Source organism: Odontesthes bonariensis, chromosome 14 (genome assembly GCF_027942865.1).
Source record: "Odontesthes bonariensis isolate fOdoBon6 chromosome 14, fOdoBon6.hap1, whole genome shotgun sequence".
Classification (NCBI taxonomy): Eukaryota; Metazoa; Chordata; class Actinopteri; order Atheriniformes; family Atherinopsidae; genus Odontesthes; species Odontesthes bonariensis.
In genome coordinates this window covers 8,442,182-8,464,047 of record NC_134519.1, presented here as the reverse complement: position 1 = coordinate 8,464,047, position 21,866 = coordinate 8,442,182, and the positions used below count along the sequence as shown (strand labels likewise).

The 21,866-nt window shown below is 40.9% G+C and overlaps 1 protein-coding gene and 44 non-coding genes across 49 annotated transcripts in view; 1 reads left to right on the top strand and 44 right to left on the bottom strand.

The window, feature by feature from the left end:
* pfkpb (phosphofructokinase, platelet b) overlaps window positions 1–21,866 on the top strand; it is a 71,866-nt gene that overhangs the window by 30,961 nt on the left and 19,039 nt on the right. For 3 of the 5 annotated variants that reach the window (XM_075482746.1, XM_075482748.1, XM_075482743.1), the window contains exons 8-13: window positions 16,273–16,368; window positions 16,831–16,923; window positions 17,024–17,149; window positions 18,058–18,122; window positions 18,376–18,445; window positions 21,712–21,858. In XM_075482746.1, coding sequence (XP_075338861.1) covers window positions 16,273–16,368; window positions 16,831–16,923; window positions 17,024–17,149; window positions 18,058–18,122; window positions 18,376–18,445; window positions 21,712–21,858 — 597 coding nt within the window. Of the gene's footprint in view, window positions 1–15,054; window positions 15,151–16,272; window positions 16,369–16,830; window positions 16,924–17,023; window positions 17,150–18,057; window positions 18,123–18,375; window positions 18,446–21,711; window positions 21,859–21,866 lie in introns of all 5 variants that reach the window. The other 2 variants (XM_075482747.1, XM_075482744.1) reach the window with 1 other exon arrangement.
* trnar-ucu (transfer RNA arginine (anticodon UCU)) lies at window positions 211–301 on the bottom strand. The gene is given in 2 exon segments: window positions 211–246; window positions 265–301. It is a non-coding gene; the product is annotated as a tRNA-Arg (tRNA).
* On the bottom strand, window positions 602–692 carry trnar-ucu (transfer RNA arginine (anticodon UCU)). The gene is given in 2 exon segments: window positions 602–637; window positions 656–692. It is a non-coding gene; the product is annotated as a tRNA-Arg (tRNA).
* On the bottom strand, window positions 827–917 carry trnar-ucu (transfer RNA arginine (anticodon UCU)). The gene is given in 2 exon segments: window positions 827–862; window positions 881–917. It is a non-coding gene; the product is annotated as a tRNA-Arg (tRNA).
* Window positions 1,049–1,139, bottom strand: trnar-ucu (transfer RNA arginine (anticodon UCU)). The gene is given in 2 exon segments: window positions 1,049–1,084; window positions 1,103–1,139. It is a non-coding gene; the product is annotated as a tRNA-Arg (tRNA).
* On the bottom strand, window positions 1,273–1,363 carry trnar-ucu (transfer RNA arginine (anticodon UCU)). The gene is given in 2 exon segments: window positions 1,273–1,308; window positions 1,327–1,363. It is a non-coding gene; the product is annotated as a tRNA-Arg (tRNA).
* trnak-uuu (transfer RNA lysine (anticodon UUU)) lies at window positions 1,480–1,570 on the bottom strand. The gene is given in 2 exon segments: window positions 1,480–1,515; window positions 1,534–1,570. It is a non-coding gene; the product is annotated as a tRNA-Lys (tRNA).
* On the bottom strand, window positions 1,703–1,793 carry trnar-ucu (transfer RNA arginine (anticodon UCU)). Its single transcript is given in 2 exon segments — window positions 1,703–1,738; window positions 1,757–1,793. It is a non-coding gene; the product is annotated as a tRNA-Arg (tRNA).
* trnar-ucu (transfer RNA arginine (anticodon UCU)) lies at window positions 1,928–2,018 on the bottom strand. Its single transcript is given in 2 exon segments — window positions 1,928–1,963; window positions 1,982–2,018. It is a non-coding gene; the product is annotated as a tRNA-Arg (tRNA).
* On the bottom strand, window positions 2,374–2,464 carry trnar-ucu (transfer RNA arginine (anticodon UCU)). The gene is given in 2 exon segments: window positions 2,374–2,408; window positions 2,428–2,464. It is a non-coding gene; the product is annotated as a tRNA-Arg (tRNA).
* Window positions 2,765–2,855, bottom strand: trnar-ucu (transfer RNA arginine (anticodon UCU)). The gene is given in 2 exon segments: window positions 2,765–2,800; window positions 2,819–2,855. It is a non-coding gene; the product is annotated as a tRNA-Arg (tRNA).
* trnar-ucu (transfer RNA arginine (anticodon UCU)) lies at window positions 3,156–3,246 on the bottom strand. Its single transcript is given in 2 exon segments — window positions 3,156–3,191; window positions 3,210–3,246. It is a non-coding gene; the product is annotated as a tRNA-Arg (tRNA).
* Window positions 3,828–3,918, bottom strand: trnar-ucu (transfer RNA arginine (anticodon UCU)). The gene is given in 2 exon segments: window positions 3,828–3,863; window positions 3,882–3,918. It is a non-coding gene; the product is annotated as a tRNA-Arg (tRNA).
* trnar-ucu (transfer RNA arginine (anticodon UCU)) lies at window positions 4,050–4,140 on the bottom strand. The gene is given in 2 exon segments: window positions 4,050–4,085; window positions 4,104–4,140. It is a non-coding gene; the product is annotated as a tRNA-Arg (tRNA).
* trnar-ucu (transfer RNA arginine (anticodon UCU)) lies at window positions 4,272–4,362 on the bottom strand. The gene is given in 2 exon segments: window positions 4,272–4,307; window positions 4,326–4,362. It is a non-coding gene; the product is annotated as a tRNA-Arg (tRNA).
* On the bottom strand, window positions 4,479–4,569 carry trnar-ucu (transfer RNA arginine (anticodon UCU)). The gene is given in 2 exon segments: window positions 4,479–4,514; window positions 4,533–4,569. It is a non-coding gene; the product is annotated as a tRNA-Arg (tRNA).
* On the bottom strand, window positions 4,701–4,791 carry trnar-ucu (transfer RNA arginine (anticodon UCU)). Its single transcript is given in 2 exon segments — window positions 4,701–4,736; window positions 4,755–4,791. It is a non-coding gene; the product is annotated as a tRNA-Arg (tRNA).
* Window positions 4,902–4,992, bottom strand: trnai-uau (transfer RNA isoleucine (anticodon UAU)). The gene is given in 2 exon segments: window positions 4,902–4,937; window positions 4,956–4,992. It is a non-coding gene; the product is annotated as a tRNA-Ile (tRNA).
* Window positions 5,127–5,217, bottom strand: trnar-ucu (transfer RNA arginine (anticodon UCU)). Its single transcript is given in 2 exon segments — window positions 5,127–5,162; window positions 5,181–5,217. It is a non-coding gene; the product is annotated as a tRNA-Arg (tRNA).
* trnar-ucu (transfer RNA arginine (anticodon UCU)) lies at window positions 5,342–5,432 on the bottom strand. Its single transcript is given in 2 exon segments — window positions 5,342–5,377; window positions 5,396–5,432. It is a non-coding gene; the product is annotated as a tRNA-Arg (tRNA).
* On the bottom strand, window positions 5,549–5,640 carry trnar-ucu (transfer RNA arginine (anticodon UCU)). Its single transcript is given in 2 exon segments — window positions 5,549–5,584; window positions 5,604–5,640. It is a non-coding gene; the product is annotated as a tRNA-Arg (tRNA).
* On the bottom strand, window positions 5,774–5,864 carry trnar-ucu (transfer RNA arginine (anticodon UCU)). The gene is given in 2 exon segments: window positions 5,774–5,809; window positions 5,828–5,864. It is a non-coding gene; the product is annotated as a tRNA-Arg (tRNA).
* trnar-ucu (transfer RNA arginine (anticodon UCU)) lies at window positions 5,998–6,088 on the bottom strand. The gene is given in 2 exon segments: window positions 5,998–6,033; window positions 6,052–6,088. It is a non-coding gene; the product is annotated as a tRNA-Arg (tRNA).
* On the bottom strand, window positions 6,223–6,313 carry trnar-ucu (transfer RNA arginine (anticodon UCU)). The gene is given in 2 exon segments: window positions 6,223–6,258; window positions 6,277–6,313. It is a non-coding gene; the product is annotated as a tRNA-Arg (tRNA).
* Window positions 6,448–6,538, bottom strand: trnar-ccu (transfer RNA arginine (anticodon CCU)). Its single transcript is given in 2 exon segments — window positions 6,448–6,483; window positions 6,502–6,538. It is a non-coding gene; the product is annotated as a tRNA-Arg (tRNA).
* On the bottom strand, window positions 6,673–6,763 carry trnar-ucu (transfer RNA arginine (anticodon UCU)). The gene is given in 2 exon segments: window positions 6,673–6,708; window positions 6,727–6,763. It is a non-coding gene; the product is annotated as a tRNA-Arg (tRNA).
* On the bottom strand, window positions 6,898–6,987 carry trnar-ucu (transfer RNA arginine (anticodon UCU)). The gene is given in 2 exon segments: window positions 6,898–6,933; window positions 6,951–6,987. It is a non-coding gene; the product is annotated as a tRNA-Arg (tRNA).
* trnar-ucu (transfer RNA arginine (anticodon UCU)) lies at window positions 9,320–9,410 on the bottom strand. Its single transcript is given in 2 exon segments — window positions 9,320–9,355; window positions 9,374–9,410. It is a non-coding gene; the product is annotated as a tRNA-Arg (tRNA).
* On the bottom strand, window positions 9,545–9,635 carry trnar-ucu (transfer RNA arginine (anticodon UCU)). The gene is given in 2 exon segments: window positions 9,545–9,580; window positions 9,599–9,635. It is a non-coding gene; the product is annotated as a tRNA-Arg (tRNA).
* trnar-ccu (transfer RNA arginine (anticodon CCU)) lies at window positions 9,770–9,860 on the bottom strand. The gene is given in 2 exon segments: window positions 9,770–9,805; window positions 9,824–9,860. It is a non-coding gene; the product is annotated as a tRNA-Arg (tRNA).
* Window positions 9,995–10,085, bottom strand: trnar-ucu (transfer RNA arginine (anticodon UCU)). Its single transcript is given in 2 exon segments — window positions 9,995–10,030; window positions 10,049–10,085. It is a non-coding gene; the product is annotated as a tRNA-Arg (tRNA).
* Window positions 10,210–10,300, bottom strand: trnar-ucu (transfer RNA arginine (anticodon UCU)). Its single transcript is given in 2 exon segments — window positions 10,210–10,245; window positions 10,264–10,300. It is a non-coding gene; the product is annotated as a tRNA-Arg (tRNA).
* On the bottom strand, window positions 10,417–10,508 carry trnar-ucu (transfer RNA arginine (anticodon UCU)). The gene is given in 2 exon segments: window positions 10,417–10,452; window positions 10,472–10,508. It is a non-coding gene; the product is annotated as a tRNA-Arg (tRNA).
* trnar-ucu (transfer RNA arginine (anticodon UCU)) lies at window positions 10,642–10,732 on the bottom strand. Its single transcript is given in 2 exon segments — window positions 10,642–10,677; window positions 10,696–10,732. It is a non-coding gene; the product is annotated as a tRNA-Arg (tRNA).
* Window positions 10,866–10,956, bottom strand: trnar-ucu (transfer RNA arginine (anticodon UCU)). Its single transcript is given in 2 exon segments — window positions 10,866–10,901; window positions 10,920–10,956. It is a non-coding gene; the product is annotated as a tRNA-Arg (tRNA).
* On the bottom strand, window positions 11,091–11,181 carry trnar-ucu (transfer RNA arginine (anticodon UCU)). Its single transcript is given in 2 exon segments — window positions 11,091–11,126; window positions 11,145–11,181. It is a non-coding gene; the product is annotated as a tRNA-Arg (tRNA).
* On the bottom strand, window positions 11,316–11,406 carry trnar-ccu (transfer RNA arginine (anticodon CCU)). Its single transcript is given in 2 exon segments — window positions 11,316–11,351; window positions 11,370–11,406. It is a non-coding gene; the product is annotated as a tRNA-Arg (tRNA).
* Window positions 11,541–11,631, bottom strand: trnar-ucu (transfer RNA arginine (anticodon UCU)). Its single transcript is given in 2 exon segments — window positions 11,541–11,576; window positions 11,595–11,631. It is a non-coding gene; the product is annotated as a tRNA-Arg (tRNA).
* On the bottom strand, window positions 11,766–11,855 carry trnar-ucu (transfer RNA arginine (anticodon UCU)). The gene is given in 2 exon segments: window positions 11,766–11,801; window positions 11,819–11,855. It is a non-coding gene; the product is annotated as a tRNA-Arg (tRNA).
* On the bottom strand, window positions 12,196–12,286 carry trnar-ucu (transfer RNA arginine (anticodon UCU)). The gene is given in 2 exon segments: window positions 12,196–12,231; window positions 12,250–12,286. It is a non-coding gene; the product is annotated as a tRNA-Arg (tRNA).
* On the bottom strand, window positions 12,856–12,946 carry trnar-ucu (transfer RNA arginine (anticodon UCU)). Its single transcript is given in 2 exon segments — window positions 12,856–12,891; window positions 12,910–12,946. It is a non-coding gene; the product is annotated as a tRNA-Arg (tRNA).
* trnar-ucu (transfer RNA arginine (anticodon UCU)) lies at window positions 13,079–13,169 on the bottom strand. Its single transcript is given in 2 exon segments — window positions 13,079–13,114; window positions 13,133–13,169. It is a non-coding gene; the product is annotated as a tRNA-Arg (tRNA).
* Window positions 13,304–13,394, bottom strand: trnar-ccu (transfer RNA arginine (anticodon CCU)). The gene is given in 2 exon segments: window positions 13,304–13,339; window positions 13,358–13,394. It is a non-coding gene; the product is annotated as a tRNA-Arg (tRNA).
* Window positions 13,529–13,619, bottom strand: trnar-ucu (transfer RNA arginine (anticodon UCU)). The gene is given in 2 exon segments: window positions 13,529–13,564; window positions 13,583–13,619. It is a non-coding gene; the product is annotated as a tRNA-Arg (tRNA).
* On the bottom strand, window positions 14,647–14,737 carry trnar-ucu (transfer RNA arginine (anticodon UCU)). The gene is given in 2 exon segments: window positions 14,647–14,682; window positions 14,701–14,737. It is a non-coding gene; the product is annotated as a tRNA-Arg (tRNA).

Here is a 21,866-nt window from a genome sequence, read left to right as displayed (position 1 = left end):
GACTTGAACCCATAACCTTTGAATTACATCTCACATTTTAACTAGAAGTCCAACGGGCTATCCATTGTGCCACAGAGCCTTGCTAATGCTACATTTTACAAGGAAGAAACCCGTAATTGAAGACCAGCTGGGTAGTCAAATATACATTTTTTTCAAATGTAAATTGGTCTGCAGGATACTCTACACGTGTTTAAATGGACCATAAAGTAACGACTCTGGTGGGACTTGAACCCACAACCTTTGAATTACATCTCACATTTTAACTAGAAGTCCAACGTGCTGTCCATTGTGCCACAGAGCCTTGATAATGTTACATTTTACAAGGAAGAAACCTGCAATTGAAGACCAGCTGGGTAGTCAAATGAAGATGGGTCTCCAGGATGTGCTTCATATCTTTTAGAATGGATCATAAAGTAACGACTCTGGTGGGACTCGAACCCACAACCTTTGAATTACATCTTTCTTAATTGTAAAATCATACATTTTACAAGGAAGAAACCTGAAATTGAAAACCAGCTGGGTCGTTAAAAGTAGGTTTTTTTCAAACGAAGATGGGTTTGCAGGATGCTTTACATGTTTATTTGAGTGGATCATAAAGTAACGACTCTGGTGGGACTCAAACCCACAACCTTTGAATTACATCTCACATTTTAACTAGAAGTCCAACGCACTATCCATTGCGCCACAGAGCCTTACTAATGCTACATTTTACAAGAAAGAATCCTGCAATTGAAGACCAGCTGGGTCGTTAAAAGTACGTTTTTTTTCAAACGAAGATGGGTTTGCAGGATGCTTTACATGTTTGTTTGAGTAGATCATAAAGTAATGACTCTGGTGGGACTCAAACCCACATCCTTTGAATTACATCTTTCTTTTTAACTAGAAGTCCAACGCGCTGTCCATTGCGCCACAGAGCCTTGATAATGCTACATTTTACAAGGAAGAAACCCGCAATTGAAGACCAGCTAGGTAGTCAAATGGACATTTTTTTCAAACGTAAATGGGTCTGCAGGATGCTCTACATGTGTTTAAATGGACCATAAAGTAATGACTCTGGTGGGACTCGAACCCACAACCTTTGAATTACATCTTTCTTTTTAACTAGAAGTCCAACGCGCTGTCCATTGCGCCACAGAGCCTTGATAATGCAACATTTTACAAGGGAGAAACCTGCAATTGAAGACCAGCTGGGTAGATAAATGCACCTTTTTTTCAAACGTAAATGGGTCTGCAGGATTTTCTTCACGTGTGTTTGAATGGACCATGAAGTAACGACTCTGGTGGGACTCGAACCCACAACCTTTGAATTACATCTTTCTTTTTAACTAGAAGTCCAACGCGCTGTCCATTGTGCCACAGAGCCTTGATAATGTTACATTTTACAAGGAAGAAACGTGCAATTGAAGACCAGCTGGGTAGTCAAATGAAGATGGGTCTCCAGGATGTGCTTCATATCTGTTAGAATGGATCATAAAGTAACGACTCTGGTGGGACTCGAACCCGCAACCTTTGAATTACATCTTTCTTTTTAACTAAAAGTCCAACGCGCTGTCCATTGCGCCACAGAGCCTTGACACTGTTACATTTTACAAGGAAGAAACGTGCAATTGAAGACCAGCTGGGTTGTTAAAAGTGAGTTTTCTTTTAAACGAAGATGGGTTTGCAGGATGCTCTGCATGTGTTTGAGTGGATCATAAAGTAATGACTCTGGTGGGACTCGAACCCACAACCTTTGAATTACATCTTTCTTTTTAACTAGAAGTCCAATGCGCTGTCCATTGCGCCACAGAGCCTTGCTAATGCTACATTTTACAAGGAAGAAACCTGCAATTGAAGACCAGCTGGGTTGTTAAAAGTACGTTTTTTTTCAAACGAAGATGGGTTTGCAGGATGCTTTACATGGTTGGTTGAGTGGATCATAAAGTAATGACTCTGGTGGGACTCAAACCCACAACCTTTGAATTACATCTCACATTTTAACTAGAATTCCAACGCGCTATCCATTGCGCCACAGAGCCTTGCTAATGCTACATTTTACAAGGAAGAAACCTGCAATTGAAGACTAGCTGGGTCGTTAAAAGTTAATTTTTTTCAAACGAAGATGGGTTTGCAGGATGCTCTACATGTTTGTTTGAGTGGATCATTAAGTAACAACTCTGGTGGGACTTGAACCCATAACCTTTGAATTACATCTCACATTTTAACTAGAAGTCCAACGGGCTATCCATTGTGCCACAGAGCCTTGCTAATGCTACATTTTACAAGGAAGAAACCCGTAATTGAAGACCAGCTGGGTAGTCAAATATACATTTTTTTCAAATGTAAATTGGTCTGCAGGATACTCTACACGTGTTTAAATGGACCATAAAGTAACGACTCTGGTGGGACTTGAACCCACAACCTTTGATTTACATCTCACATTTTAACTAGAAGTCCAACGCGCTGTCCATTGTGCCACAGAGCCTTGATAATGTTACATTTTACAAGGAAGAAACCTGCAATTGAAGACCAGCTGGGTAGTCAAATGAAGATGGGTCTCCAGGATGTGCTTCATATCTTTTAGAATGGATCATAAAGTAACGACTCTGGTGGGACTCGAACCCACAACCTTTGAATTACATCTTTCTTAATTGTAAAATCATACATTTTACAAGGAAGAAACCTGAAATTGAAAACCAGCTGGGTCGTTAAAAGTAGGTTTTTTTCAAACGAAGATGGGTTTGAAGGATGCTTTACATGTTTATTTGAGTGGATCATAAAGTAACGACTCTGGTGGGACTCGAACCCACAACCTTTGAATTACATCTCACATTTTAACTAGAAGTCCAACGCGCTGTCCATTGTGCCACAGAGCCTTGATAATGTTACATTTTACAAGGAAGAAACCTGCAATTGAAGACCAGCTGGGTAGTCAAATGAAGATGGGTCTCCAGGATGTGCTTCATATCTTTTAGAATGGATCATAAAGTAACGACTCTGGTGGGACTCGAACCCACAACCTTTGAATTACATCTTTCTTAATTGTAAAATCATACATTTTACAAGGAAGAAACCTGAAATTGAAAACCAGCTGGGTCGTTAAAAGTAGGTTTTTTTCAAACGAAGATGGGTTTGCAGGATGCTTTACATGTTTATTTGAGTGGATCATAAAGTAACGACTCTGGTGGGACTCAAACCCACAACCTTTGAATTACATCTCACATTTTAACTAGAAGTCCAACGCACTATCCATTGCGCCACAGAGCCTTGCTAATGCTACATTTTACAAGGAAGAAACCTGCAATTGAAGACCAGCTGGGTCGTTAAAAGTACGTTTTTTTTCAAACGAAGATGGGTTTGCAGGATGCTTTACATGTTTGTTTGAGTAGATCATAAAGTAATGACTCTGGTGGGACTTTACCCAACAACCTTTGAATTACATTTTTCTTTTTAACTAGAAATCCAACGCGCTGTCCATTGCGCCACAGAGCCTTGCTAATGCTACATTTTACAAGGAAGAAACCCGCAACTTAAGACCAGCTGGGTCGTTAAAAGTACGTTTTTTTTCAAACGAAGATGGGTCTGCAGGATGCTCTGCATGTGTTTGAGTGGATCATAAAATAATGACTCTGGTGGGACTCAAACCCACATCCTTTGATTTACATCTTTCTTTTTAACTAGAAGGCCAATGCACTGTCCATTGCGCCACAGAGCCTTGATAATGCTACATTTTATAAGGAAGAAACCTGCAATTGAAGACCAGCTGGGTAGATAAATGCACCTTTTTTTCAAACGTAAATGGGTCTGCAGGATGCTCTTCACGTGTGTTTGAATGGACCATGAAGGAACGACTCTGGTGGGACTCGAACCCACAACCTTTGAATTACATCTTTCTTTTTAACTAGAAGTCCAACGCGCTGTCCATTGCGCCACAGAGCCTTGATAATGTTACATTTTACAAGGAAGAAACCCGCAATTGAAGACCAGCTAGGTAGTCAAATGTACATTTTTTTCAAACGTAAAGGGGTCTGCAGGATGCTCTACATGTGTTTAAATGGACCATAAAGTAATGACTCTGGTGGGACTTGAACCCACAACCTTTGAATTACATCTTTCTTTTTAACTAGAAGGCCAATGCACTGTCCATTGCGCCACAGAGCCTTGATAATGCTATATTTTATAAGGAAGAAACCTGCAATTGAAGACCAGCTGGGTAGATAAATGCACCTTTTTTTCAAACGTAAATGGGTCTGCAGGATGCTCTGCATGTGTTTGAGTGGATCATAAAGTAATGACTCTGGTGGGACTCGAACCCACAACCTTTGAATTACATCTTTCTTTTTAACTAGAAGTCCAACACGCTGTCCATTGCGCCACAGAGCCTTGATAATGTTACATTTTACAAGGAAGAAACGTGCAATTGAAGACCAGCTGGGTAGTCAAATGACGATGGGTCTCCAGGATGTGCTTCATATCTGTTAGAATGGATCATAAAGTAACGACTCTGGTGGGACTCGAACCCACAACCTTTGAATTACATCTTTCTTTTTAACTAGAAGTCCAACGCGCTGTTCATTGCGCCACAGAGCCTTGATAATGCTACATTTTACAAGGAAGAAACCCGCAATTGAAGACCAGCTAGGTAGTCAAATGGACATTTTTTTCAAACGTAAATGGGTCTGCAGGATGCTCTACATGTGTTTAAATGGACCATAAAGTAATGACTCTGGTGGGACTCGAACCCACAACCTTTGAATTACATCTTTCTTTTTAACTAGAAGTCCAACGCGCTGTCCATTGCGCCACAGAGCCTTGATAATGCAACATTTTACAAGGGAGAAACCTGCAATTGAAGACCAGCTGGGTAGATAAATGGGTCTGCAGGATTTTCTTCACGTGTGTTTGAATGGACCATGAAGTAACGACTCTGGCGGGACTCGAACCCACAACCTTTGAATTACATCTTTCTTTTTAAGTATAAGTCCAACGCTCTGTCCATTGCGCCACAGAGCCTTGCTAATGCTACATTTTACAAGGAAGAAACCTGCAATTGAAGACCAGCTGGGTTGTTAAAAGTATGTTTTTTTTCAAACGAAGATTGGTTTGCAGGATGCTCTACATGTTTGTTTGAGTGAATCATAAAGTAACGACTCTGGTGGGACTCGAACCCACAACCTTTGAATTACATCTCACATTTTAACTAGAAGTCTAACACGCTATCCATTGCGCCACAGAGCCTTGCTAATGCTACATTTTACAAGGAAGAAACCCGTAATTGAAGACCAGCTGGGTAGTCAAATGTACATTTTTTTCAAATGTAAGTTGGTCTGCTCTACACGTGTTTAAATGGATCATAAAGTAACGACTCTGGTGGGACTCAAACCCACAACCTTTGAATTACATCTTCCTTTTTAACTAGAAGTCCAACGCGCTGTCCATTGCGCCACAGAGCCTTGATAATGTTACATTTTACAAGGAAGAAACGTGCAATTGAAGACCAGCTGGGTAGTCAAATGACGATGGGTCTCCAGGATGTGCTTCATATCTGTTAGAATGGATCATAAAGTACCAACTCTGGTAGGACTCGAACCCACAACCTTTGAATTACATCTTTCATTTTTAACTAGAAGTCCAACGCGCTTTCCATTGCGCCACAGAGCCTTGATAATGCTACATTTTACAAGGAAGAAACCTGCAATTGAAAACCAGCTGGGTCGTTAAAAATATGTATTTTTCAAACGAAGATGGGTTTGCAGGATGCTTTACATGTTTATTTGAGTGGATCATAAAGTAACGACTCTGGTGGGACTCGAACCCACAACCTTTGAATTACATCTCACATTTTAACTAGAAGTCCAATGCGCTGTCCATTGCGCCACAGAGCCTTGATAATGCTACATTTTACAAGGAAGAAACCTGAAATTGGAAACCAGCTGGGTCGTTAAAAGTACGTTTTTTTCAAACGAAGATGGGTTTGCAGGATGCTTTACATGTTTATTTGAGTGGATCATAAAGTAACGACTCTGGTGGGACTCGAACCCACAACCTTTGAATTACATCTCACATTTTAACTAGAAGTCCAACGCACTATCCATTGCGCCACAAAGCCTTGCTGATGCTACATTTTACAAGGAAGAAACCTGCAATTGAAGACCAGCTGGGTCGTTAAAAGTATGTTTTTTTTCAAACGAAGATTGGTTTGCAGGATGCTCTACATGTTTGTTTGAGTGAATCATAAAGTAACGACTCTGGTGGGACTCGAACCCACAACCTTTGAATTACATCTTTCTTTCTAACTAGAAGTCCAACGCACTGTCCATTGCGCCACAGAGCCTTGCTAATGCTACATTTGACAAGGAAGAAACCTGCAATTGAAGATCAGTTGGGTTGTTAAAAGTATGTTTTTTTTCAAACGAAGATTGGTTTGCAGGATGCTCTACATGTTTGTTTGAGTGAATCATAAAGTAACGACTCTGGTGGGACTCGAACCCACAACCTTTGAATTACATCTCACATTTTAACTAGGAGTCCAACGCGCTATCCATTGCGCCACAAAGCCTTGCTGATGATACATTTTACAAGGAAGAAACCTGCAATTGAAGACCAGCTGGGTCGTTAAAAGTATGTTTTTTTTCAAACGAAGATTGGTTTGCAGGATGCTCTACATGTTTGTTTGAGTGAATCATAAAGTAACGACTCTGGTGGGACTCGAACCCACAACCTTTGAATTACATCTTTCTTTTTAACTAGAAGTCCAATGCACTGTCCATTGCGCCACAGAGCCTTGCTGATGCTACATTTTACAAGGAAGAAACCTGCAATTGAAGACCAGCGGGGTCGTTAAAAGTACGTTTTTTTTCAAACGAAGATGGGTTTGCAGGATGCTTTACATGTTTGGTTGAGTGGATCATAAAGTAATGACTCTGGTGGGACTCAAACCCACAACCTTTGAATTGCATCTTTTGTTTAACTAGAAGTCCAACGCGCTGTCCATTGCGCCACAGAGCCTTGATAATGTTACATTTTACAAGGAAGAAACGTGCAATTGAAGACCAGGGGCCTCATGTACAAAGCGTGCGTACGCACAAAATAGTGGCGTACGCACCTTTTCACGTCAACGATCAGATGTATCAAGAACGAAAAGACCGTGGAAATGTGCGGTGCCTCACGGCAGCTTCAGGGCTGGCGTACGCACGTTTCTGCAGCTGTTGATTCTTTGGCGACACCTAAGGTGATGTTGGGAAACTGTTATAATAAATACATGTGAAAACAATTTGTCGTCAGACAGTGATGTGCACATTTGAGACACATGAACAATTAATACTGATAAACAATTAATACACCCATGTGTCTCCATTTACACGAGTGGATATAAAAGCAGCGCAAAGTGGTGCAATGCATACCATTAAAAACAATGGCTGCTTTAAAAGTATTAGAAGACTTTGCAAATGGTGCAATTAGAAGAGAGCGTGTGTTCACTACAACAGAGAGGATTTGTGGCATATGATGGCGACTGGCTCATCAGCCGTTTTGAGGGAAATCCTCCTGGAACTGTGCGCAGAGCTGCGGCCGGCGTTGGAGCGCAACACAGCGAGGAGCCATGCGCTGCCTGTGCTCACAGGTGATGTGCACACTGGGGTTCCAACCGGAGCATTCCAGAGGGAGCTGGCCAACCGATTGGGACTGTGCCAGCCGAGCCATGCCAGCCGAGCCATGCCAGCCGTGTGGGACAGAATTATCCGCATCTGAGCCACGTATATCAAATTCCCAACAGGCCAACATTAAAGCTCAATTTGCAGCGAGAGCCGGTTTTGTAATCGGGGCTATCGACTGCGCACACATTGCTATAAAAGCGCCATCACATGATGAATTTGTATGTTAACAGGAAACATTTTCATTCGATCGATGTACAGATCATATGTGATGCATAAATGCAATTAACCAACATTGTGGCGAGGTGGCCTGGTTCAACGCACGATTCATACATTCTGAGTAACAGCATCGTTGGGAACAGACTACAGGGTGGCACTGTGCGTGATGGTTGGCTTCTTGGTGTGTAACTTCATTCTTGTAATGGTCCTAATATTATTCCCGTGACGCGCATTGAGTATGTGCGCCCCCAGTTTCTATCCCGTCTTCACAGCATCATTATTAGGCTATATTATATATATTAGTCGGTGGTTAAAGTTAGTTTCTTGCTGTTTTTTGCTGGTTAAACTTCAGCTTAAGATCTTTCTAACAAGCCCCTGATCGTCTCTGTGGGCATATATCAATAACCCCGTGCGTAAAGTGTGAAATATCTCAATCAGCCTTTTCCCCGGCGCACTTCTGCACGTTACTGTATGAACACGTTGTTGTGAGTTACACAAAAACATCGGTATTTACCTTGGGGGTAATCAGAGTGACCCACATGAGCTCCCACCACCCCATGAGAGAGCAGTGTCACCCATAGTTGCGCCGACTCTCTGTTCAAACCGGGTCGGTCACCCCCCCACCCGCCTGTTTTGGCCACACTGCAACGGTGGGCAGCCAGTCTCCGCTTCACCTCCACCTTAATGTGGGACCACTTCTTCTTCACCTCTGCTTGTGAGGCTTCTCAGACCCCCCAGCATTAACAGCCTCAGGCTCTCCCACCCACTCCTCTTGCGTTTGCTGCTTATGCCGGATGACAGCGTACCAAAGAGTACATTTTTGCGCGCCTCCACTTCGGACAGTAGCACTTCCAATTCACTTTCAGTGTAATTTTTCTTTTTTCCCGTCTTACTCATGTTTTTTTTCTTTATTTTCTGATCGTACACAGAGGGGAATCGCAGGTGCAGGGCTCATTTAAATATGATTTGCGTATTTAAGTAGGGGCGTGGACAGGGAGGAGTTGGGTGCTCCGACATGTGCGCTCAATTCCACGTTGATTGGGATGTACAAACGAAATGTGCTTGGATACATGCGTGCGCACATATTCGTACATCCGACGTTGGAGGTCATTTTGGTTTGGCCGTACGCCATGTTTCAGTAGGAAATCCACGCAAGTCTTTGTACATGAGGCCCCAGCTGGGTAGTCAAATGAAGATGGCTCTCCAGGATGTGCTTCATATCAGTTAGAATGGATCCTAAAGTAACGACTCTGGTGGGACTCGAACGCACAACCTTTGAATTACATCTTTCTTTTAACTAGAAGTCCAACTCACTATCCATTGCGCCACAGAGCCTTGATAATGCTACATTTTACAAGGAAGAAACCCGTAATTGAAGACCAGCTAGGTAGTCAAATGTACATTTTTTTCCAAACGTAAATGGGTCTGCAGGATGCCCTCTGCATATGTTTAAATGGATCATAAAGTAAGGACTCTGGTGGGACTCGAACCCACAACCTTTGAATTACATCTCACATTTTAACTAGAAGTCCAACGCGCTATCCATTGCGCCACAGAGCCTTGCTAATGCTACATTTTACAAGGAAGAAACCTGCAATTGAAGACCAGCTGGGTCGTTAAAAGTACGTTTTTTTTCAAACGAAGATGGGTTTGCAGGATGCTTTACATGTTTGTTTGAGTGGATCATAAAGTAATGACTCTGGTGGGACTCGAACCCACAACCTTTGAATTACATCTTTCTTTTTAACTAGAAGTCCAACGTGCTGTCCATTGCGCCACAGAGCCTTGCTAATGCTACATTTTACAAGGAAGAAACCTGCAATTGAAGACCAGCTGGGTTGTTAAAAGTATGTTTTTTTTCAAACGAAGATTGGTTTGCAGGATGCTCTACATGTTTGTTTGAGGGAATCATAAAGTAACGACTTTGGTGGGACTCGAACCCACAACCTTTGAATTACATCTCACATTTTAACTAGGAGTCCAACGCGCTATCCATTGCGCCACAAAGCCTTGCTGATGCTACATTTTACAAGGAAGAAACCTGCAATTGAAGACCAGCTGGGTTGTTAAAAGTATGTTTTTTTTCAAACGAAGATTGGTTTGCAGGATGCTCTACATGTTTGTTTGAGTGAATCATAAAGTAACGACTCTGGTGGGACTCGAACCCACAACCTTTGAATTACATCTCACATTTTAACTAGAAGTCTAACACGCTATCCATTGCGCCACAGAGCCTTGCTAATGCTACATTTTACAAGGAAGAAACCCGTAATTGAAGACCAGCTGGGTAGTCAAATGTACATTTTTTTCAAATGTAAGTTGGTCTGCTCTACACGTGTTTAAATGGATCATAAAGTAACGACTCTGGTGGGACTCAAACCCACAACCTTTGAATTACATCTTCCTTTTTAACTAGAAGTCCAACGCGCTGTCCATTGCGCCACAGAGCCTTGATAATGTTACATTTTACAAGGAAGAAACGTGCAATTGAAGACCAGCTGGGTAGTCAAATGACGATGGGTCTCCAGGATGTGCTTCATATCTGTTAGAATGGATCATAAAGTACCAACTCTGGTAGGACTCGAACCCACAACCTTTGAATTACATCTTTCATTTTTAACTAGAAGTCCAACGCGCTTTCCATTGCGCCACAGAGCCTTGATAATGCTACATTTTACAAGGAAGAAACCTGCAATTGAAAACCAGCTGGGTCGTTAAAAGTATGTATTTTTCAAACGAAGATGGGTTTGCAGGATGCTTTACATGTTTATTTGAGTGGATCATAAAGTAACGACTCTGGTGGGACTCGAACCCACAACCTTTGAATTACATCTCACATTTTAACTAGAAGTCCAATGCGCTGTCCATTGCGCCACAGAGCCTTGATAATGCTACATTTTACAAGGAAGAAACCTGAAATTGGAAACCAGCTGGGTCGTTAAAAGTACGTTTTTTTCAAACGAAGATGGGTTTGCAGGATGCTTTACATGTTTATTTGAGTGGATCATAAAGTAACGACTCTGGTGGGACTCGAACCCACAACCTTTGAATTACATCTCACATTTTAACTAGAAGTCCAACGCACTATCCATTGCGCCACAAAGCCTTGCTGATGCTACATTTTACAAGGAAGAAACCTGCAATTGAAGACCAGCTGGGTCGTTAAAAGTATGTTTTTTTTCAAACGAAGATTGGTTTGCAGGATGCTCTACATGTTTGTTTGAGTGAATCATAAAGTAACGACTCTGGTGGGACTCGAACCCACAACCTTTGAATTACATCTTTCTTTCTAACTAGAAGTCCAACGCGCTGTCCATTGCGCCACAGAGCCTTGCTAATGCTACATTTGACAAGGAAGAAACCTGCAATTGAAGATCAGTTGGGTTGTTAAAAGTATGTTTTTTTTCAAACGAAGATTGGTTTGCAGGATGCTCTACATGTTTGTTTGAGTGAATCATAAAGTAACGACTCTGGTGGGACTCGAACCCACAACCTTTGAATTACATCTCACATTTTAACTAGGAGTCCAACGCGCTATCCATTGCGCCACAAAGCCTTGCTGATGATACATTTTACAAGGAAGAAACCTGCAATTGAAGACCAGCTGGGTCGTTAAAAGTATGTTTTTTTTCAAACGAAGATGGGTTTGCAGGATGCTCTACATGTTTGTTTGAGTGAATCATAAAGTAACGACTCTGGTGGGACTCGAACCCACAACCTTTGAATTACATCTTTCTTTTTAACTAGAAGTCCAATGCACTGTCCATTGCGCCACAGAGCCTTGCTGATGCTACATTTTACAAGGAAGAAACCTGCAATTGAAGACCAGCGGGGTCGTTAAAAGTACGTTTTTTTTCAAACGAAGATGGGTTTGCAGGATGCTTTACATGTTTGGTTGAGTGGATCATAAAGTAATGACTCTGGTGGGACTCAAACCCACAACCTTTGAATTGCATCTTTTGTTTAACTAGAAGTCCAATGCGCTGTCCATTGCGCCACAGAGCCTTGATAATGTTACATTTTACAAGGAAGAAACGTGCAATTGAAGACCAGCTGGGTAGTCAAATGAAGATGGCTCTCCAGGATGTGCTTCATATCAGTTAGAATGGATCCTAAAGTAACGACTCTGGTGGGACTCGAACGCACAACCTTTGAATTACATCTTTCTTTTAACTAGAAGTCCAACTCACTATCCATTGCGCCACAGAGCCTTGATAATGCTACATTTTACAAGGAAGAAACCCGTAATTGAAGACCAGCTAGGTAGTCAAATGTACATTTTTTTCCAAACGTAAATGGGTCTGCAGGATGCCCTCTGCATATGTTTAAATGGATCATAAAGTAACGACTCTGGTGGGACTCGAACCCACAACCTTTGAATTACATCTCACATTTTAACTAGAAGTCCAACGCGCTATCCATTGCGCCACAGAGCCTTGCTAATGCTACATTTTACAAGGAAGAAACCTGCAATTGAAGACCAGCTGGGTCGTTCAAAGTACGTTTTTTTTCAAACGAAGATGGGTTTGCAGGATGCTTTACATGTTTGTTTGAGTAGATCATAAAGTAATGACTCTGGTGGGACTTTAACCAACAACCTTTGAATTACATTTTTCTTTTTAACTAGAAATCCAACGCGCTGTCCATTGTGCCACAGAGCCTTGCTAATGCTACATTTTACAAGGAAGAAACCCGTAATAGAAGACCAGCTGGGTCGTCAAATGTAAATTTTTTTTCAAACGTAAACGGGTCTGCAGGATGCTCTACATGTGTTTAAATGGACCATAAAGTAATGACTCTGGTGGGACTTGAACCCACAACCTTTGAATTACATCTTTCTTTTTAACTAGAAGTCCAATGCGCCACAGAGCCTTGATAATGCTACATTTTACAAGGAAGAAACCTGCAATTGAAGACCAGCTGGGTAGATAAATGCACCTTTTTTTCAAATGTAAATGGGTCTGCAGGATGCTCTTCACGTGTGTTTGAATGGACCATGAAGTAATGACTCTGGTGGGACTCGAACCCACAACCTTTGAATTACATCTTTCTTTTTAACTAGAAGTCCAACGCTCTAGCCATTGCGCCACAGAGCCTTGCTAATGCTACCTTTTACAAGAAAGAAACCCGCAACTTAAGACCAGCTGGGTCGTTAAAAGTACGTTTTTTTTCAAACCAAGATGGGTCTGCAGGATGCTCTGCATGTGTTTGAGTGGATCATAAAGTAATGACTCTGGTGGGACTCGAACCCACAACCTTTGAATTACATCTTTCTTTTTAACTAGAAGTCCAACGTGCTGTCCATTGCGCCACAGAGCCTTGCTAATGCTACATTTTACAAGGAAGAAACCTGCAATTGAAAACCAGCTGGGTTGTTAAAAGTATGTTTTTTTTCAAACGAAGATTGGTTTGCAGGATGCTCTACATGTTTGTTTGAGGGAATCATAAAGTAACGACTTTGGTGGGACTCGAACCCACAACCTTTGAATTACATCTCACATTTTAACTAGGAGTCCAACGCACTATCCATTGCGCCACAAAGCCTTGCTGATGCTACATTTTACAAGGAAGAAACCTGCAATTGAAGACCAGCTGGGTCGTTAAAAGTATGTTTTTTTTCAAACGAAGATGGGTTTGCAGGATGCTTTACATGTTTGTTTGAGTAGATCATAAAGTAATGACTCTGGTGGGACTTTAACCCACAACCTTTGAATTACATTTTCCTTTTTAACTAGAAATCCAACGCGCTGTCCATTGCGCCACAGAGCCTTGCTAATGCTTCATTTTACAAGGAAGAAACCCGTAATTGAAGACCAGCTGGGTCGTCAAATGTAAAAAAATTTTCAAACGTAAATGGGTCTGCAGGATGCGCTATGCATGTGTTGAAATGGATCATAAAGTACCGACTCTGGTTGGACTCAAACCCACATCCTTTGAATTATATCTTTCTTTTTAACTAGAAGTCCAACACGCTGTCCATTGCGCCACAGAGCCTTGCTAATGCTACATTTTACAAGGAAGAAACCCGCAATTGAAGACCAGCTGGGTAGATAAATGCACCTTTTTTTCAAACGTAAATGGGTCTGCAGGATGCTCTACATGTTTGTTTGAGTGAATCATAAAGTACCGACTCTGGTTGGACTCAAACCCACATCCTTTGAATTATATCTTTCTTTTTAACTAGAAGTCCAACGCACTGTCCATTGCGCCACAGAGCCTTGATAATGCTACATTTTACAAGGAAGAAACCTGCAATTGAAGACCAGCTGGGTAGATAAATGCACCTTTTTTTCAAACGTAAATGGGTCTGCAGGATGCTCTACATGTTTGTTTGAGTGAATCATAAAGTAACGACTCTGGTGGGACTCGAACCCAAAACCTTTGAATTACATCTCACATTTTAACTAGGAGTCCAACGCACTATCCATTGCGCCACAGAGCCTCGCTAATGCTACATTTTACAAGGAAGAAACCCGCAATTGAAGACCAGCTGGGTAGTCAAATGTACATTTCTTTCAAACGTAAATCGGTCTGCAGGATGCTCTACACGTGTTTAAATGGATCATAAAGTACCGACTGGTGGGACTCGAACCCACAACCTTTGAATTACATCTCACATTTTAACTAGAAGTCCAACGCGCTATCCATTGCGCCACAGAGCCTTGCTAATGCTACATTTTACAAGGAAGAAACCTGCAATTGAAGACCAGCTGGGTCGTTAAAAGTACATTTTTTTTCAAACGAAGATGGGTTTGCAGGATGCTTTACATGTTTGTTTGAGTGGATCATAAATTAACGACTCTGGTGGGACTCGAACCCACAACCTTTAAATTACATCTTTCTTTTTAACTAGAAGTCCAATGCGCTGTCCATTGCGCCACAGAGCCTTCATGTGGTAGCTTCATCTTAAAGATGAGTCACATATGAAAAAGTCCCTCAAACTAATGTTACACTGAGTGAAGATTCAATCTTAAGCAATTCAAATATCCCACGAATTCTTATTCAAAGTCTCAGTCTCAAAGAGAACTGTCTTCAGAAAGGATTTCTCTGTAAATCGACAAATGGGATTTGAACCAACATCCTTTGAATTACATTAATTATCAATGTTTTGTTAAAAATATAGATAGTAATCATATATATATATGTCACTGGTTTATAATATTACTTTAGATTTAATGTGGTAAGTGTATTTTTCATTGTCCAGAGTCGATCTCGAGGTTCCAGGTTGAACATTATCATAGCTGCTGAAGGAGCCATTGACAGACAAGGACAACCCATTACCTCTGATTTAGTGAAGGATGTGAGTAGAGCTCAGTCATGGACTGATGCAGAGGGGAAACAGAAGCTGGATCAACTGGTGGAAGCAAATATTTCTCATGAAATCACTACAAAGCAGCACAGGACCTTCATGCATCCTGCCCAGATGCTTGCCACATTCTGAGAGGAGTTTCTATTGAATATTTCTGCAGTGTAGTATCTCTATCTGCACCACTTTTTAAGCACAAGTGCAACACAAAGCGCTGTACAGATCAGCTGGAAGGATTTGTAGCTCAAAGCAATTTACAAAATTATCCTGTCCTGGATGGTTGAATATCTAAAATTCTAAGTCAAGGGAATCTCCTGCAGATATTTCACATTCTTTTGAAAAACAAAAACAAAAAAAAGGGAAAACACAGCAGTTTTATACCTTCCTGAATGCCGTAATTGTTGATCTATCTTCGTCTTGATGTGTTAATGTGTGACTAAGGTTTTATTTGACAGCAGATAGAGGCAAGAAACACACTCACTATGAAGAAGTATCAAATGCAAAACACACTGGTGTACAAATACAATATATTCCGGGAAACGTGGGATATAAACGGTGTTGTTCGTAAGGAATAAACCATGAGAATTACCGACTTTTCTCTGAATAGATTTGATGCAGTTTCTGAGTGCAATTAGTGCCATGAAGCAATGTTTTATGACTACTTGCTGACTGCGAAAAGCAGCGATTAAACATGTTCCATCTGTTTGTGATAAATCGTATATCTTGACTGACACTAAGCTGAAGTCAGTGTGGGCCATGTGCATGGAAAAAAACTTTCCCACTGATATGTTGTGGATGAGGAAAAACAGTCAACAAATGAATGAGAAACTGGAGCGAAAGACTGCATACACCCTCAACAATTCCTTTCATTTAACACTTCTAACATGAGAAGAAGAATACGTGACAGAAGTAATCACGTCACAATTTAATTTTTAGATCACCTGTAGGTAGAAAGCTCCCAGAATGTGGCAAGCGCCTGCCTACAGAGGGCAATCCAGTGAAACGTCAAAGCTAAGGTTTCTCAGCCATTGTCTTCCATTGTCCGATCCAGCTTTTAGCAGTGCAAAATCTTTCCTGTCATATTTTCAAACGCTTGTGCTTTTTATATCCCTCCAGAACCGGGCTGATAAGAAAAGGCTGAACATTATTATTGTAGCCGAGGGTGCCATTGATTTCCATAACAAGGCAATAACCCCCGATTATATCAAGGAAGTAAGTACGGTGGGGAAGCCTCGTTGATGCACAAAGTTTACCTCAGACGCATGGATGTTTCTCCTTCTCCTCACGTAAAGTTGATTTCCTTCACTCTGGAAACACACACTGTGACACTTTATGCCTCGTGTGTGTTAAATGTTCCCATTTTTATTTAGTTTTTCTTACTTTAATGTTAAATATCTTATTTTCTTTATCTTGTTGCACATTATTTTCGTTCCTTCGAGTAAACTTTGCATGTGCATTATTTGGCATGCACCAGCATGGCAGGAAATGTTTTGCATGACCTTTCCCCTCTGTTATTTTTCACACTTGACACACATATACTCCTTTTTGTACTGTTTTTCTAATTGAACAGATACAGCCCCACTATATGTTATTTGATATAGTATTTGGGGCATTGTTGTTTACATTTTCAAGTACATTATTCCAACTATTAACCCATGTGCTCTTTGCAACCAGCTGGTGGTGCGTTGTCTGGGTTTTGACACCAGGGTCACCATCTTAGGCCATGTGCAGAGAGGTGGGACCCCCTCAGCCTTTGATAGGATCCTGGTAAGTCACAATCCCTCAGAATTAAAGTTAAATTTCCAGTTTTGACTGGATGGATTTTTAGATTTGTACGCCTCTGAGTCCTCTTTAAATCCTTCTGCAGGCGAGTCGAATGGGCGTGGAGGCAGTGCTGGCATTACTGGAAGCGTCTGCCAACACTCCGGCCTGCGTCGTGTCTCTTGTTGGCAACCAGGCTGTTCGACTACCTCTTATGGAGTGTGTTCAGATGGTAAGAGTGTGGGTGCACAATGCAGAGACAAGTCCCAGTATCATGTGTGCAGCACAGGGTATTGAATTGAAAATATCAGTTTTTTAAGCTGTATGTTTTCAAAGTTCACTGTTTCCAAAATAAGCACCAAGAATACCTGAAATTCTATAACAGGCTCAGATATTTGCATATATATACTATATACTGCAAGTTACAGCTCAATATACCAGAATTACACTCATATACAGTCTTTCAACTATTCAACAAGTTTGTTAAATAGCTCTTTTGCATGATGATGACACTTGCAGAGTGCCATGATCCAGCTGCATGTCATGTCAGATTCAGGATGCTGTTGATTAGCGTGGAAAAAAAAACATTTTCCAACAAACATTTCCTTGAATTAGATGTAACACATCACAAGGTTAAATAAATGTGTACAGGAAGACTCAGAAGGACAGCTGTGATGCTAAGAAGAAGCATTAGACTTCCTTTATAACGAGGCTTCTGAAGATGGATGTTACTGACATGTGTCTGCTGTGGTAAAACCACTATGTTCCAAAGATGGACGACTAAAAATACATCTTAAGTGTTTGACTTAGTCATTTCATGGTGGCTATTTAAACATGGAAAACACACTGTAAATTATAAAGGTTTAGATTTAGATAACAAACAGAACATAGGCTGTAAAACACCAATGAGCACCAGCACAAGTCAGGATTTCAATGTGGATTTTTGGTTCATGTTTGGTCTGAACGACCACATCTCGCCCTCTTTTTGAGCAGTTAAAACGTGGTTACATCCCCAATATGCCATTTTTATACAAGTTCTATTATGTTGGTTGTATTTTAGGTTTAAGATTGAAAGAGAGAACACATTTCAACACATGGAGGAAAAAGAAAAGTTTTACATTTGGTTTGTTTCATCATCAGACCCAAGAAGTACAGAAGGCCATGGATGAGAAGAAATTTGAGGAGGCAGTGCGACTGCGTGGCAGGTTTGTTCGATACAAGAAATGATAAAATGTTATTGCAATTGATTTAATAGCTATAGATGATTAAGTTGTGCTGGGAGATGTAGCATTAAGATTAAATCCTTTTTGTCTGGTGGACTGCAGATAGAAGTCATCCACATGATTTTTTGGCGGGATGCGCCTGTTTAATGTGTTTGCATTGATTCTTGATTGACTCTAAATGCTTTTGGGCACACAGCAGAAGCTATTGTGCATTAACTCTGTTTTGAATCTGCAGGAGCTTTGAAAACAATCTGAGCACCTACAGACTGCTCTCCTACCGCAAAGCGGACTCTGAACTTCCAAATGTAAGCACTACTGAAAACAAACTTTTTGAGAGAGGAAAGGAAAGCAGCAAGAAAAAAATCCCCGTTTTAATCAATCTAATGTGTCTTCTCCACCAGCTGCTCTGAGATTTGTACGTTAGTTAAGGTACTTCTTGGACAGGTGCATTGTGGGCGCTGCAGTCTTTTTGTGACACTAACAGAGTCTGTTTTTCTGTGACTGTCTGTACGAAGGGAGAAAAGGAGGAGGCAGGGGATGAAGAGCAGTTTGATGTATGTGATGGGTAATGAGGCAGCAGCTGAACAGCCTCTAGGTCAGCTGTTGGAGCTTCTGCAAATGTAGTCCGCAGCATTAGCTTTTTAGAAATTAGTTTAGATACTAATCAGTGTTTGGCTTCCAATTCCCTCCATGATGAAATAAAACCTCCCTCGTGGAAAAATAATAATAAAAATGTGGGAATTTTTTATATTTCACACCTTCATACTGTATGTTTATATGGTGACAAAGTGCCACAAAATGACAGGATCAATGCTCGTTACCTGCCGCTCTACCTGTGCTGATTTTCTCATGGCTCTGCTTAGAAGTAGAAATGCGAAAAGATGCATCAGTCCTGCTGTGAAGGATAATCACAGTGAGAGCTGTGATCTGCTTCACGTGAATCTGAGGCAGCTTCCTCACGGTTTATAGTTGAGTCCGTGGAGACAGTGGCTGCAACCGTTCTTGCTCGCCCAAAAACTCAGACTGGACAGGCTCCGTGCACTCTGAGGGGTTTGATTTGATCAGCTGAGATCAATCGATTGATTTCTAATCGCTCAGCCTGGGCTGGCCCCAAAACAGTTTCCCTTGTTTTTTTACTAACAAACTTTACAGGAAGGTTAAAAAGTTCTGCAAAGGTTAAAACCACAGGTTAATTATAGGTGGACTTGATTCAAAACCTACTTCCTGCGATGGTTGAGTTAGCCTAACTCAAAAAAATCCCCTAAGAGGCCAGGCATCTTTATTTATATAGCGCATTTCATACCACAGGCAACTCAATGTGCTTTACATAAAGACAAGGCATTTAAAAAGAACAGCATAAAGCAGCATCAAAACAAGCAATTTAAAGAGAATAAAAAAATAGAATAAAAATTAAAACACACAGTTAAAAGCAATCAAAGAAGAGGGGGAAATATATATATATATATTAAAAACAATTAAGAGGATTTATAGCATTATGCTTTAAAATTATTTAAAGGAACTCAACCATAAGCACACCAAAAGAGAAATGTTTTTAACCTGGATTTAAAAGTGCTTACAGTTGGGGCTGATTGAAGAGGCTACTATTCCAGTATTTTAAAAGAGAAAAACAACTACTGAATACTTCTAACTGATCACATGCAGAGAGGGGCAGTGGAGGGCTCTAAGTGCACAACAAAAATCCTCAAAAACATTCTCTAGCCAGGGCAGAAATTGCTCCTATATCAAAGATAAAAACAAAGGCTCATTCATTCTTGCCATCTTCACCACTCATGGTGGCCCCTCGTTAGCTGAGCGTGGTATAGAGAGCTGTTTACTGGGTGAGGATATCTGTGGCTGGATGCCAGGCCGGCAGTCTCTCCCCTGGATAAAGGGTTAAACAACACTACACAGTTAAATGGAACAGGAGCCTGGGATGCCTGGGTTCCCATGCCATGTATTTGGCACTAAATGTTCCATAAAGCTCCCCTATATATATGTGGGATTCCCATCTTAGCTTGGAAATAAGCGCTGTCAGCTGCACTGGAAAAAATGCCCCTCCAAAAATAAGTAAGAAAAACAACAAATACAAGACGTTTTTGCTTGAAATAAGCAAAAAAATCTGCCAATGGAATGAGTGAAAATCGGCTTGTCAAGATTTCTTGAAATAAAATGTGATATTTAGGACTTTTGATTTAAAAGTGATCTTGAAATTAGCTTAAAAACCTCTTAAAATGAAAAAAAAGAAGCTTGTTTCATGTAAAATATGACTCAAAACAAGATGTTTTCAAGACTTTTTCACTTGTACACACTGGAAAAAATCTAAATCTTACCAAGTATATTTGTCTCATTTCTAGTCAAAATATGTCATTACACTTAATATAAGACACAACTGCCTAACAAGTACCATTTCAGCCAGATATAGGGACTTGTTCGAAGACAATACATCTGGAATATCTTGTTAAATGAAAAAGTCTTGAAAACAAATTTTTTTGAGTCACATATCATATGAAACAAGCTTTTTTTTCATTTGAAGAGGTTTTTAAGCTAATTTCAAGATCACTTTTAAATCAAAAGTCCTAAATATCACATTTTATTTCAATAAATCTTGACAAGCCGATTTTCACTCGTTACATTGGCAGATTTTTTTGCTTATTTCAAGCAAAAACGTCTCGTATTTGTTGTTTTTTACTTATTTTTGGAGGGGCATTTTTTCCAGTGTAGGTTGTTGTTAAGGTGAATTTTTTGATTTGTTGATAGTTTTCCTGAGTGTTCACAGCTTCAGATATTTTACACACTCATTGCTGCAGACACTTTTTTAAATTTTTTAATCAGTTAATTTAATGTTTCCCATCCAAACCCAATGAGTAAAAACTAGCATAAGGGCAAAAAAAAACGGGATTTTCAGCAGGGCATTGGATGCCTGTCCTTTCTGAGGTTCTCCACATCGTCTTATGTGTCATCAAATAGATGAACTTTGAATGCTCAATCCATCAGTGATGCACAGACGATCTCCAACTGTAGTCTTCGTGCATGTGTTGGTTACATGTGAACATTACAGATGCAAACATGTGGGCCTGCTCACATCGGTCCAGTCTAAAGTTTGGCTTAGAAATGCAGTTCTGCACTGGGGGCATTGACCGAATCAAAGTATGTCGATGTTTTCATTGGTTGTCAAGAGGAAGCAAAGAAAGCTGCTGCTTCTCTGCATCTTTTAGCAGCATGTGGCTTCTTGCATGCAAGGCTCTATTTGCCTGTTGCTGTTCCGCTGTGAGCAGTTAATCGGACACGGATGGTTTTTAAGGAAGTGCAGAAGGACAGCTCCCTTACAAGTAGAGGGAGCAATTCCCTCAGGATTTACTTCACAGCCTCTAAAAAATTTGCAAACCTGAGCTTCAAACATGCTGTTTGCACTCGAAATGCAAGATTTTACACCTAAAGTGTGATAATTTAATAAAAATGTGGCCAAGCGTTGCATTAGATCACATGTACACCAGCCAGATTCAGCTTTCTCTGCGGTTTCATTGCATTTCAGAATGTTATGTGTGTGATTGCTGCTCTCCGTCACCCTCAGAGCTCCTTCAACGTGGCAGTGTTGAACGTCGGTGCCCCGGCTGCAGGTATGAATGCCGCCGTCCGTTCTGCCGTCAGGGTTGGAATCACAGAGGGCCACACAATGTTTGCCGTCAACGACGGCTTCGAGGGATTCTACAAAGGGCAGGTGAGCAT